Source organism: Pseudorasbora parva, chromosome 8 (genome assembly GCF_024679245.1).
Source record: "Pseudorasbora parva isolate DD20220531a chromosome 8, ASM2467924v1, whole genome shotgun sequence".
Classification (NCBI taxonomy): Eukaryota; Metazoa; Chordata; class Actinopteri; order Cypriniformes; family Gobionidae; genus Pseudorasbora; species Pseudorasbora parva.
The window spans coordinates 47127260-47144804 of NC_090179.1; the positions used below are offsets into that span (position 1 = coordinate 47127260).

A 17545-nucleotide genomic window follows, 5' to 3' on the forward strand; every position below is an offset into this window, starting at 1 on the left:
CCCGGGGAGCAAAAAATGCTCTTCTTCCTCAGTATTTTTGTCTTGTTTCTAGTCTAAATATCTAAAAATTCTTAAAACAAGAAGTATTTACTAGACAAGCTAAAGTAATTGTCTTGTTTTGGGGAAAATAACTCAAAATGAAGAGAGTTTTTGCTAAAATAAGATAAATAATCTGCCAATGGGGTGAGAAAAATAATCTTAATTCAAACAGAAAACAAGATTATTTTTCTCACCCCATTGGCAGATTATTTATCTTATTTTAAGCAAAAACTCTCTTCATTTTGAGTTATTTTTCCCAGAAAACAAGGAAAAATATCTTGTCGTTTTACTGATCTAGTAAATGCATCTCAAATTTAAGAATATTTGGATATTTGGACTGAAAACAAGACAAAAATACTAAATAAGAAGAGCATTTTTTGCAGTGCATTACTCTCCCTGGTGTTGTTCCAAACCTTTATGAGTTTCTTTTTCTGCTGAACACAAAAGAAGATATTTGGAAGAATACAGAGAGAACAACCATTCATTATCATTAAGTTATTCAACTAAATATGCAAATAAAATTAATTAATTAGGTCTTATTTAATTCTCTAAACTATAATACTGATCTGCCAACATTGTCTCTCTCTGATAAATTAAAATAAGCTGATAACATCACTGTTTACTCCAGAACGACTGTACAGCCTAATCTAATTCTGCTGCAGTATTGTCCTGTTTAAAGGTCCCGTTCTTCGCGTGTTTTCGAAGCTTTGATTATGTTTACAGTGTGCAATATAACATGAGTTCATGTTTCGCGTGTAAAAAACACAGTATTATTCACACAATTGACTTATCTGTACAGCGCTGTTTCCTCTGTCCTAAAAACCATAGATATCCATAATAAAGGCTAGATGTCTCGTGCGCGCTGTTGGCCAATGGAGGTCGCCGTCCGCAACTGGCGGCCATCTTGTCACTGGCGGCTCGCTCACTGGTAACAGTGTGTTTTAATGGTGCATGTACTTTTAAAGAACCATAACTTGCTAAATTTTCAACCGATTTTCAAACTGTTTCGTTTTGTTATAAACACCAGAGATGTAGTTATGACACTACATACTTATGAATAATTATAACCATGGACTTCAATATGAAAGTAACATTGAACAGAACAGATAGTTGCAATGAAAAAGGTATTTATGTTAAATCAATATATAGGCTGCTAAAACTGTGTACCGAATGGCAACATGAGAAATGTATATACACTTTTATAATAAAAATATCACTATTACTATCACAGCAACTCCAACAGCAACATTACACACTAACTAAAGTTTGAAAGATGGGATCGCGAAGAACGGGACCTTTAACACGGAAGCTGCTTTGACACAATCGGCATTGGAAAAGCGCGATATAAATAACGTTGATTGATTAATTGTATGTAAAATGTAATAGTATTTTTCCCCTACTATAGTAGTGAATGGTGGTTCTATCAGCTTGATTATAAACATTCTTGTGTTCAGCAGAAGAAAGAAACTCACACAGGTTTGCAACAACATCAGGGAGAGTAAATGATGGAAGTATTTTCATTTTTGGGTGATCTATCCCTTTAATATGAATCGTCCATTAATGAGCAACTAGATTCGTCATTGTGGAATGAAATTCACTTATTTCTAAATGTCAAGTCAACTTTATTTCTATCGCTCTTCTCCAATGCCGATTGTGTCAAAGCAGCTTCAGTGTTAAACAGGACAATATTACAACAATTAGATTTGGCTGTACCGTTGTTCTGGAGTAGCCTAAACGGTGATGTTATCAGCTTATTTTAATTCATCATATGTGGGCAGATTAGTGATATACAGTTGATTTAATAATTTTTTTTGTGTGGATATTTAGTAGAAAACTTTAGTTGAAATGTTAGTCTCCCCAACTTGCGCAAGCCAAGCTAAAAGGCGACAATAGCAAAGAACCGAAACTAAATAAACGAGAAAAATAAACCTTGGGAGAAACCAGACTTGAAAACGCGTCTTATTGTGAACACTTCATCCATGCACGGGTTTATTTTTATTGAAATGTTTTTACCTTATAATGTTAAATCAAAATAACTGGATGTTCCCGTGAAGCGTCTTCTCTCAGGACTCGCCAATTATTTAGTGCACATAAACCCCGCCCCCTAAAAGCTCTGAGAGCCACACCCATATTTCAACAGCCAATCAACAAAGGATGCACATAATCAAGTCCCGCCCTACATTTATTTTACGATAATCCGTTACACTCTGAAATGTCACAATATGAACGACCATCATTAAATTACTCTATATATGCATCATTAACAATTTATGATTATATATCAATAACTATATTATTATTATTATTGTAAATGTATTCCCTTGTGGGTCAAAATGACCCGAAGCCTAGAAATTATACCTTTTTTTTTAAATGCATTTTTTAAAAACATTTTGTTATTTTATTTACCTCTATATTACTAGTTTTTATTATCAGTTTAAGTATCAATAGTTAATAGTAAAGTTTCAATATGAATTAAATTATATAACACATTCTTTCACTTAAATATAAAATAACTTGCATGAAAAAACATCTCAAAGTCTGACTTTTGGGTGATCTCTTGTGGAAAGATGTTATTTCATGACTTTTGCCACCAGATGGCCTTATAGCTCTATAAGGAGCGGATGAGCGGTTCCGCTGGGTCTTAAAGTCCGTTCCTTTTTCAGTTTTTCTCTTCAGTAAGCATTCAGGTATATATTTAGACACTATAAAATCATTTATTTGGTAAAGTTTTAACAATTTTTGTTTCAACAAATTTTGGGCATTTTTTTAGGTTTGTGTTTATACTGTAGTGTCAGGTTTAGTAATTATTTAGGGGGAAATCAATCTTACGTTTTTTTTTATTTTTATTAAAATACATTTTAAAAAATATTGTGTGCAGTCTGCATTGTAACTGATTGGTCTGTATTTGGAAAAACATTTTTATATGACCCACTATTCATTTTAATGGGAGTTCTTAGGCGTGTGTGTGTGTGTGTGTGTGTGTGTGTGTGTGTGTGTGTGTGTGTGTGTGTGTGTGTGTGTGTGTGTGTGATGGGTAGGTTTAGGAGCAGTGTAAGGGGATAGAAAATACGGTTTGTACAGTTTAAAAACCAGTACGCCTATGGAATGTCCCCATATGTCACAAAAACAAACGTGTGCGTGTGCGTGTGTGATGTTCTATAGTCTCATGATTTCATTTGTGTGTTTGTTCTGGATTGTGCCAGATTTTTTTTTTTTAAATTTTGACAAATAACCCCCCACTTTTCCCATCCATTCCTAAGTAAGCATTCAGGTATATATTTAGATATTATATATATATATATATATATATATATATATATATATATATATATATATATATATATATATATATTAAAAAAACCTGTTGGTAAAGTTTAAAAAACAATTATCTTAATTTTAAACCATTTTTCTTAGGTTTGTTATATTGAAGTTTCATGTGGTTTAGTCTTAATATAAGTTAGTAAGGAGGACAGCAATGGGGGGACAAGTAAAACCTTGAAAAGTATTTATTTGAAAATTAAAATTTGTATCAAAACAAAATAAAATGCTTTTATAATATGTCTGCAGTCTGCATTGTAACCGGAATTCTTAGGTGTGTTTGTGTGTGTGTGTGTGTGTGTGTGTGCGTGCGTGCGAGTGTGTTCTGCATTTGGGATTGTTCTATAGTCTCATGTTTACATTTGTGTGTTTGTTCTGGATTGTGCCAGACGTTTTATTTTTTTTGGACAATTTTTATTACATCTACATAAACTAAATTGAATCCTGTCTTTGTGTGTGTGTGTGTGTGTGTGTGTGTGTGTGTGCCTGTTTATGTGGTTTATGAGGACACAAATTTGTATAACTACATGGGTATTACACTGGTATTACACTATAAATGTGGTTTATGAGGACATTTCAAATGTCCCCATAATTCAAATGGCCTTAAAAACATACTAAATGATGTTTTTTTTGAGAAAGTAAAAATGCAGAATGTTTCCTGTGATGGGTAGGTTTAGGGGCAGTGTAAGGGGATAGAAAATACGGTTTGTACGGTATAAAAACCATTACGCCTATGGAGAGTCCCTGTAAACCACATAGACCAACATGTGTGTGTGTGTGTTCCAAGTTCAAGTGCGACAAACGTCCTAAGTTCTTGGACCACTCCAATGAACACTTAATTAAAAAAATAATAAAAAGCGCACTAAGCCAAAAATTCGCAATTTCAGTTTTATTTCGGTATGAAATGGAAATCGATTTTCTGTTAAAAATGTCAAAACTGGATGTAATTTAATAAACAGAGTGTCTATTCACACCAAGTGCAAATAGCGTACCTTTTTGGCTAGTGCTATTTGCACTATCTTCACCTAACAATGCCTGGCTGTGCTAAAAAAGATGGGGGAAAACAGCCCATAATTCAGCATCCTCAGTGGCACAATCAGTAAAGCATATGGCTAATAGATCACTTTTTTGTTGCGACTAACATTGGTTCGAATCCGCCTTTTGCAAAGCTTGCTCTTCTCTTTTTTCTCCTCACAAATCACATCAGAAAAGCTTTTATTTTCAATAAAAATTAAGAAAATGTTCTAAATGTGGAAATAAAGTGCCAAATGAAATGTTTAATAATGAGAAAAGCATTTATTGGGTAGGGATCGGTTTAAGGAGGGGTTTTATTGTCCCTTCAAGGCGGAATCCGGAAACAATTTTATTGTTGCATCCTGTTACAATACTGAGGTGCAAATAGTATCTGTCAAAATAAAGTATAAATTACATGTAATTACTATTTACATGGCAAATAACTGCTACTTTTATATAGTGTAAATGGAATATATCACTATTTTCACTTAGTAAATCTACAGCTATTTGCACTTAGTGTAAATATCATCTATCGCTAAGAAAACATGTTGATTTCACTGAGTGCAAATAGCCGCTGCCTTAAATATAATGTTAATGACTTCAAAGTGCCCTCTATTTGAGACCTTATGATAAAAACATTTAGAGCACTGGTTTATAGCAACATGACGGTGAATAAATGACAATTTTGTCTTGAATGATTTAAATATACAGTACAGGCCAAAAGTTTGGACGCATTAGTATTTATGTTTTTGAAAGTTCTATTGAAACAGGGTTAAAAAAAGTGAACAAATCAACCATTTGCACAAGATGAATAATTGACTAGAAATTTATTTACAACCTCAAAGAAATATTGACACAAACATAAAACCATCAGCGGTGATGTAGTGCTGTAAATCAGACGTGACACATGACCTGCTGAAACCTGACACGCGTTTGGATGACATGCAGAAATGCCCAGTAACTCAGTAACTTTACTGACTCTATACTTTCCACAAGCCTAAAAAAAGTGACAAAAGTTCAGTGCTGCTTTAGAGAAATACAGAGAGTGTTTCTTTAGTAACTCTGAACACTTGGGCTGAAAGTAAGTCTTGTGTGTGAATCAGTAAATAACAGTCTTTTGAGTATTTCAGCTGCACGCTTCTTTCCATCACAAGCACGATCTGGTTCATCTTCTGGCTGATGAATCTGGTCTAGATCATCCACTGGTCCTGGTCTTGATCGGCTCCTTCCATATCGACCTGTCAGTGAGCGACACTCACGTCATTCACCTAAAATCAGAACTCAGATCTCTTGAAACTGAATCAGTGTTTTTCATGTCAAATATTTAACTTGTTGATCTCACACACTTCCCCAGCTGACTAAACAGAACCTTTAAGAGAGTGCTTTTGCATAACAAGTTTTCTGAAATGTTTAAATTCGCAAATGAGGCATTTTCTAGTTAAATATGCACTAATGTGCATATCTCCTGACGATAAATCTGAACATTGGATAAAGGCAGGTTAAAAATTCTTGTTTGATTTTGTTGACACATTAGATTTAAGGGTTCTTAGTGAGGGGATTTGGGATTTCTCTTTTTATCACTCCATAAAAAAATAAGTTTTTACCATGTTTTTAGGAGTAAAATATTATAAAAACCAAGTGAATGATGTTATGAAAAAATCCTTCACAACAATCCTTCAGAATATAGATATGAATAAACCTCTAAGTTTTGGTGTGTGTAAGTGAAGCAGAAGTGAAGGAACAACTCTTTAAATATATGAACTGAGACTGAAATATTCAGACGCAAATAGAGAAAGTGCTATAAAAGATACACTCAAAAATGTGTTTTGGATGTTAGATTTACATTAATTTCCTAAAGATAAACCTGAACATTGGATAAAGTCAGGTTCAAAATTCTTGTTTGATTTTGCTGACACATTAGATTTAAGGTTTCTTAGTGAGGGGATATGGGATTTATCTTTTTATCACTCCATAAATCTGAAAATACTTTAAAACGGCCAGAAAAATATGTTTTCAACATGTTTTTACGATTAAAATGTTATAAAAACCAGGTTAATGATCTTATGAAAAAATCCTTCACAACAATCCTTCAGAATATAGATATGAATAATCCTCTAAGTTTTGGTGTGTGTAAGTGATGCAGAAGTGGAGGAACAACTCTTTAAAGATATGAACTGAGACTGAAATATAGTGACGCAAATAGAGAAAGTGCTATAAAAGATACACTTAAATGTTGCAATCAAAGCTCAAGACTGGCCTCAAGTATTTTTTCATGAAATATGTTTTACTTTCAACTTAAAATGTCAGGAGATAAAGCTTCCAATAAAGTGAGTGTTGGCAAAAGCGGTTGTCATTTCTATGTTTTGGTGGCAGGGGTGTTGTCGGAAAATGCTTAATGTAACTAATAAAGTAACTTGTAATTTTAGTTACTTTTAAAATCAAGTAATCTGTAAAGTAACTAAGTTATTTTTAAGGGAATAATCAGTGATCAGATTACTGTTTCAAATTAACTGTGGCTACACTGTTCATTATATACACATCAATCAATTTGTGATTTTAAATTCGCTAGTTTTGCTCTGAGAAGAAAGTGTGTGTGTGATGGGTAGGTTTAGGGGCTGTGTGTCTGTGAGGGCACAAATGTCCTCACTTAGTAAAATATGAAAACAACTCAGTAGTTTGGCATTGGACTGGTCCTCACTAGTTAAAAAGGCTTATAAATCGGCCAAAATAAGTTTTTATTTAAATCTAATGTTTTGCAGATGTTTTAGGGATAGGGGTTAGGTTAGGGGATAGAAAATATAATTAACCTGATATAAAATCAATGGAAGTCTATGTAATGTCCTCACTAATATTGTGAAACAAACGTGTGTGTGTGTGTGTGTGTGTGTGTGTGTGTGTGTTTCTTGACCTCATTAATTTCTCCATCATCAGGAAACTCGTTGTAGATGTTCATGTCGTCCATGTCCTGCATATCTTCATCGTCCTCTGAGTCTTCCTCGCTGTCCTCCTCGTCTTCATCGTCCTCCTCCTCTTCCTCGTCGAAGGTCTGGAAGAACAGAAGATTATGTTTGATATTCTCATGAGAGAACGCGTTAGTTATTCTCATTCGCCGCGTCGGATCTAAACCTTCCAATCTCACCTCAAAGATGGGCCGTCCAATGGGCATCAGGTTATTATCTTTCTCAGCGATGTTCTGCAACTGAAGACATGAAGCTTCATCAGCACACACACGCCCAGTATTACACACACACACACACACACACACACACACACTCTCTCTCACTCACACAATCTCTTTCACACTCTCTCACACACATTCAGTCACACACACACTCTCTCCCTCACACACATACACACACACACACACACACACACACAGACAGTCTCTCACTCATATACACACACACACAGTCTCTCTCTCTCACACACACACACTCACTCTCTCTCTCACACACACACACACACACACACTGACCCAGGTCTGGTGCTGCTGTTCCTGTTGGTGCAGCTCGGCTTCATCCACACATGGACGATCCAGATTAAACCACAGAGACTCGGTCACACGCGGGAACAGAGATGGGAAGAGGGTGGACATCTCTGGACACACACACACACCAATAAGGACGGCAGTAACACCATGTTTTAACCACATAACAAGTTATCTCTGAATACTACGTAAAGGTAGGGCATCACAAAAAAACACCATGGTATTACCATAGTGCATATAAAAAAGCATTTTAATACCATGGTGTCTTTTAATGCCATACACCATAATCAAAGAAATACAACATACCTAAATATTATTTTATGTAAATGCATAGCATCATATAACCATGTTTTTTCACATCTAGCCTACTACAGTAACACTATTACCATAGTATTCTTTAAAAAAAATATTTGATTACGATGTAAATACACTACCGTGTACTGTGGCATCAGCAATGCCTCGTTTTTCTGATTTTCTTATAAAGACACTATGGTATTAACGTGTGGTATTATATGAAAAACATGGTAATGCCACTTGTCATGAAAAAGTAAACAAAGTACTGTGTAAATGCAACACCGAAAGGACACATAGTTCAGTACTGCGTGTGTCAATAGCTTATGAATTTTAAAAGTGGCGTCTTTATTATTTATGATTTATGTTACCTGAAGATCCGCAGAAAGTTCAAATGTAAACACACGGCGGCCTCTGGTGCTGCACCGGATGTTCCTCCCCTCGGAAACGCCATCCTTCGGTTTTTAGTTCCGCCCTTTTTCCACACGCTCAGAACTAAGAACTTATAAAGCGGTTTACGAGTTAAAAATCGTATAAATGTCGTGTGAGATCACGCGGGTTCCTCGAGCACATCACCGCAAGTGTGACTAAACACTCTCAATAAACCCTGAGCTCACAGTTCGCATCAGATTTGCTGATTACAGGCATATAACATCATGAGTAACACTGATGATCTCTTCATCACGGCTCCTGTTAATGGGTGGGATATATTAGGCAGCAAGTGAACATGTTGTCCTCAGAGTTGATGTGTGTGAAGCAGGAGAAATGGGCAAGCGTAAGGATTTGAGCGAGTTTGGCCAGATTGTGACGGCTAGACGACTGGGTCAGAGCATCTCCAAAACTGCAGCTCTTGTGGGCTGTTCCCGGTCTGCAGTGGTCAGTATCTATCAAAAGTGCTCCAAGGAAGGACCAGTGGAGAACCGGCCACAGGGTCATGGGCGGCCAAGGCTCATTGATGACCGTGGGGAGCGAAGGCTGGCCCGTGGGGTCCGATCAAACAGACGAGCTACTGGAGCTCAAACTGCTCCAGAAGTTAATGCTGGTTCTGATAGAAAGCTGTCAGAATACACAGAGCAGCTCAGTTTGAGGCGTATGGGGCGACATAGGGTGACCTCTGACCCCTGACCCCACCGAAAGCACCAACAGTGGCACGTGATCATCAGAACTGGACCACGGAGCAATGGAAGAAGGTGGCCTGGTCTGAGGAATCACGTGTTCTTCTACATCACGTGGATGGCCGGGTGTGTGTGTGTGTGTGTGTGTGTGGCTTACCTGGGGAACACATGGCCCCAGGATGCACTATGGGAAGAAGGCGAGCCGGCGGAGGCAGTGTGATGCTTTGGCCAATGTTCTGCTGGGAAACCTTGGGTCCTCCATCCATGTGGATGTTACTTTGACACACTCCACCTACCTAAGCATTGCTGAGACCATGTTCAGCCTTTGATGGAAACGGTATTCTGGTGGCTGTGGCTCTTCCAGCAGGATAATGCTCCTGACACAAAGCACAAATGCTTCAGGAATGGTTTGAGGAGCACAACAACCAGTTTGAGGCGTTGACTCGGCCTCCAGATTCCCCAGATCTCAATCCAATCGAGCATCTGTGGGATGAGCCGGACAAACAAGTCCAAACTTACAGGACTTAAAGGATCTGCTGCTAACATCTTGGTGCCACAGCACTCCTTAAGGGGTCGAGTGGAGTCCGTTTCTCGACGGGTCAGCAAAAGGGGGACCAGCTCAATATCAGGTCATAATGTTATGCCTGGTCTGTGTGTGGCAGATGCTGTGTTATGAGTCTAAAGGGCAGGTCGCAGTGAGCTGATAGCGCGTCTCTTTACTGTACTCACGCTTCTCAAGCAGTCGTTAGGTAGACTTTGGTCGAGCTAAGCCAGCGAATCTGACAGTCCAGAAACTTCAGCCGAAGCGAGGAGAGCAAGAGGAGTTACTCCAGCCAAACTCAAAATGGACGCTTTACTTCACAGGTATGTTTCTATGAAAACTACTTTATTGATTTTTTTTCATACACAAAAGTCAGAGAGTTAAGGTGCTCCTCTTTTTGGCTTGTTCGCTGATTTATAAAAGAAAATGTATAATGAAAAGTATGAATTTGGGGAAGGTCTCAGTATTCAGTGTCTCTTAAATGACGTTTGATTATTCACATAATAATGCAAAATCTCAAATATTTATTTTGTTTAATAAGGGGAAAAACGATAACCATTTTACTTTCAAGGTATGTTTCTATGACCGCAAGATCTAATTTTATTTAATTTTTCATATATATATATACACTGTAAAAAGTTAAAGTTAAACTTTTGAGTTTATTGAAATTAAAAATTTGAGTTGAAACAATGAAGGAAATTAGTTTAATAAATAGAAACTCAAAATATTATTGTATCTGAACCACATACAATTTTATTTGTGATGGCTGCGTCATCACAAATCAAACACACACGATTACCCAATGCACTTTAATAATACAAAATCTTTTAATAATATTTGAATAAAGGTTGTCGATTCTCAAAAAATTAAAAAAAATTGCATTAACTCAAATTTCTTATTTCAATGAACTCAAAATGTTAAGGCAACCAGGTTACTTACTTTTCAAATAACATTTTACAGTATATATATATATACTCTAAAAAAAATGCTGGGTTGTTTTAACCCAATGTTGGGTCAAATAGGGACTAACCTAGCAATTGGGTTGTTTTAATCCAATGTTGGGTTAAATATTTGCTTAAGACAAACCAATTGCTGGGTTAGTCCATATTTGACCCAACATTGGGTTGTTTTTACCCAGAATTATATATATATACACAAAAGTCAGAGAGTTTTTTTATTTGTTTGCTGATTTCTAAAAGAAAATGCATAACCTTAAATATGTCTTTTGTTTTATTTTTTTTAATAAGGGGAAAAACGATACCCATTTACTTTCAAGGCATTTGTCTTTGAAAGCAAGATCTACTTTTATTTAAAAAATCATATTTCCATCAGCAAACTAACAAAAACATTGACTCTCTGACTTTTGTGTGCACTCTAAAAAATTCTGGGTAAAAAACAACCCAATGTTGGGTCAAATATGGACTAACCCAGCAGTTGGGTTGTTTTAATCCTGTGGTTGGGTTAAATATTTGCTTTAGACAACCCAATCGCTGGGTTAAAACAACCCAATCGCTGGGTTAGTCCATATTTGACCCAACATTGGGTTGTTTTTTCCCCAGAATTGTTTAGAGTGTGTGTGTGTGTATATATATATACACACACAAAAGTCAGAGAGTCAATGTTTTTGTTAGTTTGTGTGATTTATAAAAGAAAATGCATAATGGAAAGATTAAATGAAGATGAATTTTGGGACGGTCTCAGTATTCGCTGTGTCTCTTTAATGACGTTTGATTAAGGTTAACGTTAATGCAAAATCTCAAATATGTATTTTGTTTTAATAAGAAGGGGGAAAACGCTAACCATTAACCCTCCAGTGTGTTTATTATCTATCCGCTTTAGTTGCTGGTTAGGCGTCTTATCTTTTTATAGTCATGTCATTCATACACTGGACAATTAATAATATACATCTAAACTTAGTTATTACATTATTATATTTGTTCTACTCACCATAGTACACTCTAAAAAAATCTGGGTAAAAAACAACCCAATGTTGGGTCAAATATGTACTAACCCAGCGATTGGGTTGTTTTAAGCAAATATTTAACCCAACCGCAGGATTAAAACAACCCAATCGCTGGGTTAGTCCATATTTGACCCAACATTGGGTTGAAACAACCCAATTGCTGGGTTAGTCCATATTTGACCCAACATTGGGTTAAAACAACCCAGCATTTTTTGGAGTGTAGTGTACTGTTAAATATGTGTTTTTTGGTTATTTAATTTTAATCTAATTTTATTATATTAATCAAATATTTATATAATTATTTTAAAATATTAATTGATTTACTCATATATTGACTTGTTGATTTTTTTAGTTATTTAATTTTAATCTAATTTTATTTATCTTAATCAAACATTTATATATATTTATTTATTTTAAAATGTATGGATTATTTTAATCTAATGTAGTAGAATAATAACTATTTGTTTTTATTTTAATATTTTGTAATAATTAATATATTTTAAATCTAATTTCATCTGTTTAATAGATTAATACATTTGAATGTATTTATTAATATATGTATTTTAATCTAATTTAATCTGTTAATGGATCAATAACTATATACATTTTTTAATGTATAAAATATTTATTTATTTTATTTAATCTTATTTATGTACTTATATATTTAGGCTTATTGTTTATTGTATATCATTTTTTACTTGTTTATATTTTTATACTCACTTTATTAGTGTACTGTTAAATATTAGTTTTTTTTAGTTATTTCATTTTAATTAAATTGTATTTATCTTATTAATCAAATATTTATAGATTTATTTTAAAATGTATTTAATATTTTAAGGTCATTTAATAGACTAATTACTGTTTGTTTTTATTTTTATATTAAAAAAATATAAATCTAATTTAATATATCAATACATAAATCACTTTTTTAATATATAAAATGTTTTAATTAAATGTTTATATATTTAATTAAATTTATAAATTTACTTACATATTTAGACTTATTATTATAATTAATGTATATTGTATTTTTTAAGTACCCCTTCACACTCTTGCGTAGTATCAGAGTGTGTGTGTGTGTGTGTGTGTGTGTATGTGTGTTGTGACTGAACAGAACAGAATATCTTGATTTCACCTTGAAATAATCTTTATTGATATGTCTGTCTCCTCTCTCTCTCTCTCTCACACACACACACACACACACACACACACACACACACACACACACACACACACACACACACACACACACACACACACACACACACACACACACACACACACACACACACACACACACACAGGCTGCTGTTGGTCCTGGTGTGTCTGATAGCGCTGCCGTCCTGTGTTTCTTCTGTAGACAAACTCAACATGTGTATGGATGGAAAGCACCAGATATCTGAGCCGACAGCGGAGGGAGCGCTGTACCAGCAGGCATGAGACACACACACACACACACACACATTGTTGAAGACACATGAAGATTGTCATGTTCTCCACAATGGCTCTTTAATGCTTTGCTGTTTCCGCTCTCTCAGTGCTCTCCGTGGAAGGACAAGGCCTGCTGCACAGCCAACACCACAGAGGAAGCTCATCAGGACAACTCGTACCTCTACAACTTCAACTGGAACCACTGCGGCGTCATGAGCCAAAAGTGCAAGAAGCATTTCATCCAGGACACGTGTTTCTACGAGTGCTCTCCGCACCTGGGGCCCTGGATTCAGCCGGTACTCCTCTCAAAACACACCGCTTCACATGTGGTGTCAAACGTGAGACTCACTGTGTGTGTGTGTGTGTGTGTGTCTGTGTGTGTGTGTGTGTGTGTAGGCAAGTGAGTCGTGGCGTAAAGAGCGAATCCTGGACGTGCCGTTGTGCTTGGAGGATTGTGAGAGCTGGTATGAGGACTGTAAGAACGATTACACATGCAAAGAGAACTGGCACAAGGGCTGGGACTGGAGCACAGGTCAGAAATCAGGCATTCCCCACACACACAGACACCTCTGGCACTCACAAGAGCACCTGTTCCGCTTCTCTAAAGTGTGTAATGTTGCTGTTTGAGCATAAGGAAGCTTTATAATGTTCCAAAAGTGCTAAAAGTTCAAAAAGCTCTAAAAGGGCTAAAAGTGCCAAAAGCTCCAAAAGTGCAAAAAAAAATCACAAGTTTCAAATGCTACAAAAGTGTCAAAAGTTCCAAGATTCAAGAAGCTCCAAAAGTACCAAAAGAGTATTTCTTTTTTCAAAAGTGCCAAAAGTTTTAAAAGCTCCGAAAGTTCCAAAAGTGAAAAAAATATCAAAAAAATGTGCCAAAAAATTTCAAAAATTAAAAATGCAAAAAAGTTCCAAAAGTTTCAAAAGTTCCAAGATTCAAGAATCTCCAAAAGTACCAAAAGTGCATTTTTTTCAAAAGTGCCAAAAGTTTTCAAAAATTCAAAATGCACAAAAAGTTCCAAAAGATCAAAAAGTTTCAAAAGCTCCACAAGTTCCAAAAATTCAAAAAGCTCCAAAAGTGTCAAAAGTTCCAAAATTGTCAAAAGTTCCAAAAGTGTCAAAGTTCCAAAAGCTCCAAAAGTGTCAAAAGTTCCAAAATTGTCAAAAGTTCCAAAAGTGTCAAAGTTCCAAAAGTGTCAAAGTTCCAAAAGTTCCAAAATTGTCAAAAGTGTCAAAGTTCCAAAAGTTCCAAAATTGTCAAAAGTTCCAAAATTGTCAAAAGTTCCAAAAGTGTCGTTTTCAAAAAATTCAAACACACAAAAAGTTCCAAAAGATCCAAAAGATTCAAAAACTACAAAAGTTCCAAACATGCTAAAATTTTCAAAAGCTCCAAAAGTTCCAATATATATATATTTTTAAAAAGTTCCAAACATGCTAAAACTTTTCAAAAGATTCAAAAGTTCCAAAAGATCAAAAAGTTTCAAAAGCTCCACAAGTTCCAAAAATTCAAAAAGTTCCAAAAGTGTCAAAAGTTCCAAAAGTTCCAAAAGTGTCAAGTTCCAAAAGTTCCAAAAGTTCCAAAAGTTCCAAAAGTGTCATTTTCAAAAATTTCAAACACACAAAAAGTTCCAAAAGATCCAAAAGTTTTAAATGCACCAAAAGTTCCAAAAGATTCAAAAACTCCAAAAGATTCAAACATGCTAAACTTTTCAAAAAATCCAAAGATCCCAAAAAATTCATAAGTGCCAAAATTTTTAAAAAATTCAAAATGCACAAAAGATCCAAAAGTCCCAAAAGATCCAAAAGTTCCAAGATTCAAAAACAGCTAAACATGCTAAAATTTTCAAAAGCTCCAAAAGTTCCAATATATATATATATTTAAAAAGTTCCAAACATGCTAAAACTTTTCAAAAGATTCAAAAGTTCCAAAAGATCAAAAAGTTTCAAAAGCTCCACAAGTTCCAAAAATTCAAAAAGTTCCAAAAGTGACAAAAGTTCCAAAAGTTCCAAAAGTGTCAAGTTCCAAAAGTTCCAAAAGTGTCAAAAGTTCCAAAAGTTCCAAAAGTGTCATTTTCAAAAATTTCAAACACACAAAAAGTTCCAAAAGATCCAAAAGTTTTAAATGCACCAAAAGTTCCAAAAGATTCAAAAACTCCAAAAGATTCAAACATGCTAAAACTTTTCAAAAAATCCAAAGATCCCAAAAAATTCATAAGTGCCAAAAGTTTTAAAAAATTCAAAATGCACAAAAGATCCAAAAGTCCCAAAAGATCCAAAAGTTCCAAGATTCAAAAACAGCTAAACATGCTAAAATTTTCAAAAGCTCCAAAAGTTCCAAAATATATATTTTTTAAAAAAAGTTCCAAACATGCTAAAACTTTTCAAAAGATCAAAAAGTTTCAAAAGCTCCACAAGTTCCAAAAATTCAAAAAGTTCCAAAAGTGTCAAAAGTTCCAAAAGTTCCAAACGTGTCAAAAGTTTCAAAAGTTCCAAAAGTGTCGTTTTCAAAAATTTCAAACACACAAAAAGTTCCAAAAGATCCAAAAGTTTTAAAAGCACCAAAAGTTCCAAAAGATTCAAAAACTCCAAAAGATTCAAACATGCTAAACTTTTCAAAAGATCCAAAGATCCAAAAAAAAATCAAAAGTTTTAAAAAATTCAAAATGCACAAAAGATCCAAAAGTCCCAAAAGATCCAAAAGTTCCAAGATTCAAAAACTCCAAAGTCCCAAACATGCTAAAAAGTGCCAAGTTTTCAAAAATTCCAAACACGCAAAAAGTTCCAAAAGATCAAAAAGTTATAAATGCTCCAAAAGTGTCAAAAGTTCCAAAAGATCCAAAAGTTATAAATGCTCCAAAAGTTTCAAAAGTCTCAAAAGTTCCAAGATTCAAGAAGCTCAAAGTTCCAAACATGCTAAACATTTTCAAAAGATTCAAAAGTTCCAAAAGTGCCTTTTCCCCCCCAAAGTTCTAAAAAACTCAAAATCTCCAAAAGTTTCAAAGTGAGTTAAAAGTTCCAGTGGGAGTTCTTCTCTATATCGTTGTCAGTGTTCCTGAACTCCCTGAATCTTGAGTTTTGTTAGGCGTGTTGAAACTGGCAGTTATGTTAAGGGGCGGGACATTTCCCTAAACACCAATCACAACACACCGCTCCAGCCGACCAATCAGAGCACAGAAGGCGGGGCTTCATAGAGACAGAGCGTTACTGAAAGACTGGGAAAAGAGGAGCCGCAACAATGGAGAATATGAGGAATAATCAACACTCAAACCTTTGCAAACGGGTGTAATATGGCCGTCTCTTTCTCCCAAACCTACAGGCATGAACCGCTGCCCGGTAGACTCTCAGTGCAGGATCTGGACGGAGGTTTTCGCCAGCCCTCGGGATATGTGTGAGAAGATCTGGTCAAACTCCTACAAGTACACGAAGCACAGCAAAACCAGCGGCCTCTGCATGCAGATGTGGTTCGACGGCCCGAACCCCAACCTGAAAGTGGCCGAATATTACCTGAACGGCGATGCGGAGACCGTCGCCATAGCAACAGGCCTGCACCTGTCCGCACTCCTGGTGACGCTGCTGCTCTGACATCACGAACACCTGGACCTATTCCTCTGAAAATGGCACAATCCACCAGAATCTGAGAATACATGTTTTGGAGGAGTGTTGATTTTTCTTTTTTTTTTTTTTTTTTTTTGTGTGCATGTAAAGCAGAATTAAACATTAAATATGATATTTATAATCAGTGTGACTTTATTTCTACGCTGTAAAAAATATAAAAAAAATAAGTAACCTGGTTGCCTTAAAATTTTGAGTTCATTGAAATAAAAATTTTGAGTTAATACAATGAACATTTGAGATTTGACAACCTTTATTAAAAGATTATTAAAAGATGTTGTAAGCATATTGGGTAATGTGTGTTTTCTTTGTGATGACGCAGCCGAAGAGTGCTACTTTCAAGATTTATCACATTTTTCATGTGGTTCAGATACAATATAACAATAATATTTTGAGTTTCTATTTATTAAACTGGGTTTCTATTTATTCTATTTATTAAATTGGGTTGTTTTAACCCAGCGATTGGGTTGTTTTAAGCAAATATTTAACCCAACCGCAGGGTTAAAACAACCCAACTGCTGGGTTAGTCCATATTTGACCCAACATTGGGTTGTTTTTTACCCAGAATTTTTTAGAGTGCACACAAAAGTCAGAGAGTCAATGTTTTTGTTAGTTTGCTGATGGAAATATGATTTTTTTAATAAAAGTAGATCTTGCTTTCAAAGACAAATGCCTTGAAAGATAAAATGGGTATCGTTTTTTCCCTTATTAAAAATAAATAAAAATAAAACAAGAAA

The 17545-nt window shown here is 35.2% G+C and overlaps 2 protein-coding genes across 7 annotated transcripts; one reads left to right on the plus strand and one right to left on the minus strand.

Annotated features, from left to right (window-relative positions):
• Positions 1-5181: 5181 nt before the first annotated feature.
• anapc15 (anaphase promoting complex subunit 15) lies at positions 5182-9088 on the minus strand. 3 transcript variants are annotated; one of them, XM_067451475.1, is made up of 5 exons: positions 8521-8671; positions 7847-7968; positions 7511-7570; positions 7280-7417; positions 5182-5609 (listed from the first exon to the last, which is right to left on the minus strand). In XM_067451475.1, exons 2-5 carry the CDS (start codon positions 7964-7966, stop codon positions 5562-5564), a joined length of 366 nt encoding a protein of 121 aa, XP_067307576.1. In that variant the 5' UTR covers positions 7967-7968; positions 8521-8671; the 3' UTR covers positions 5182-5561. The 3 variants fall into 3 exon arrangements, with proteins under 3 accessions (XP_067307576.1, XP_067307578.1, XP_067307575.1); XM_067451477.1 differs by having other exon boundaries at positions 5182-5639; XM_067451474.1 differs by having other exon boundaries at positions 7280-7570; positions 8521-9088.
• folr (folate receptor) lies at positions 7930-16867 on the plus strand. Of its 4 annotated transcripts, none has more exons than XM_067451469.1 (6): positions 7930-8052; positions 10004-10128; positions 13073-13202; positions 13307-13495; positions 13596-13731; positions 16513-16867. In XM_067451469.1, the coding sequence occupies exons 2-6, from the start codon at positions 10109-10111 to the stop codon at positions 16776-16778; spliced, it is 741 nt and encodes a 246-aa protein (XP_067307570.1). In that variant the 5' UTR covers positions 7930-8052; positions 10004-10108; the 3' UTR covers positions 16779-16867. The 4 variants fall into 4 exon arrangements, with proteins under 4 accessions (XP_067307570.1, XP_067307571.1, XP_067307574.1 ...); XM_067451470.1 differs by having other exon boundaries at positions 7934-8052; positions 10007-10128; XM_067451473.1 differs by lacking the exon at positions 10004-10128 and having other exon boundaries at positions 7971-8052; positions 13129-13202.
• The last annotated feature ends 678 nt before the right edge of the window (positions 16868-17545 follow it).

Excerpts from the sequence above, each read along its gene's own strand:
- folr (XM_067451469.1), top strand. The coding sequence starts at position 10,109 with ATGGACGCTTTACTTCACAG. Across the intron at positions 10,129-13,072 it reads ATGGACGCTTTACTTCACAG|GCTGCTGTTGGTCCTGGTGT; the intron begins GTATGTTTCTAT and ends ACACACACACAG. Across the intron at positions 13,203-13,306 it reads AGGGAGCGCTGTACCAGCAG|TGCTCTCCGTGGAAGGACAA; the intron begins GCATGAGACACA and ends CCGCTCTCTCAG.
- anapc15 (XM_067451474.1), bottom strand. The coding sequence starts at position 7,966 with ATGTCCACCCTCTTCCCATCTCTGTTCCCGCGTGTGACCGAGTCTCTG. Across the intron at positions 7,571-7,846 it reads AACAGCAGCACCAGACCTGG|TTGCAGAACATCGCTGAGAA; the intron begins GTCAGTGTGTGT and ends TCATGTCTTCAG. Across the intron at positions 5,610-7,279 it reads ATGATGGAGAAATTAATGAG|GTCGATATGGAAGGAGCCGA; the intron begins GTCAAGAAACAC and ends GCTCACTGACAG.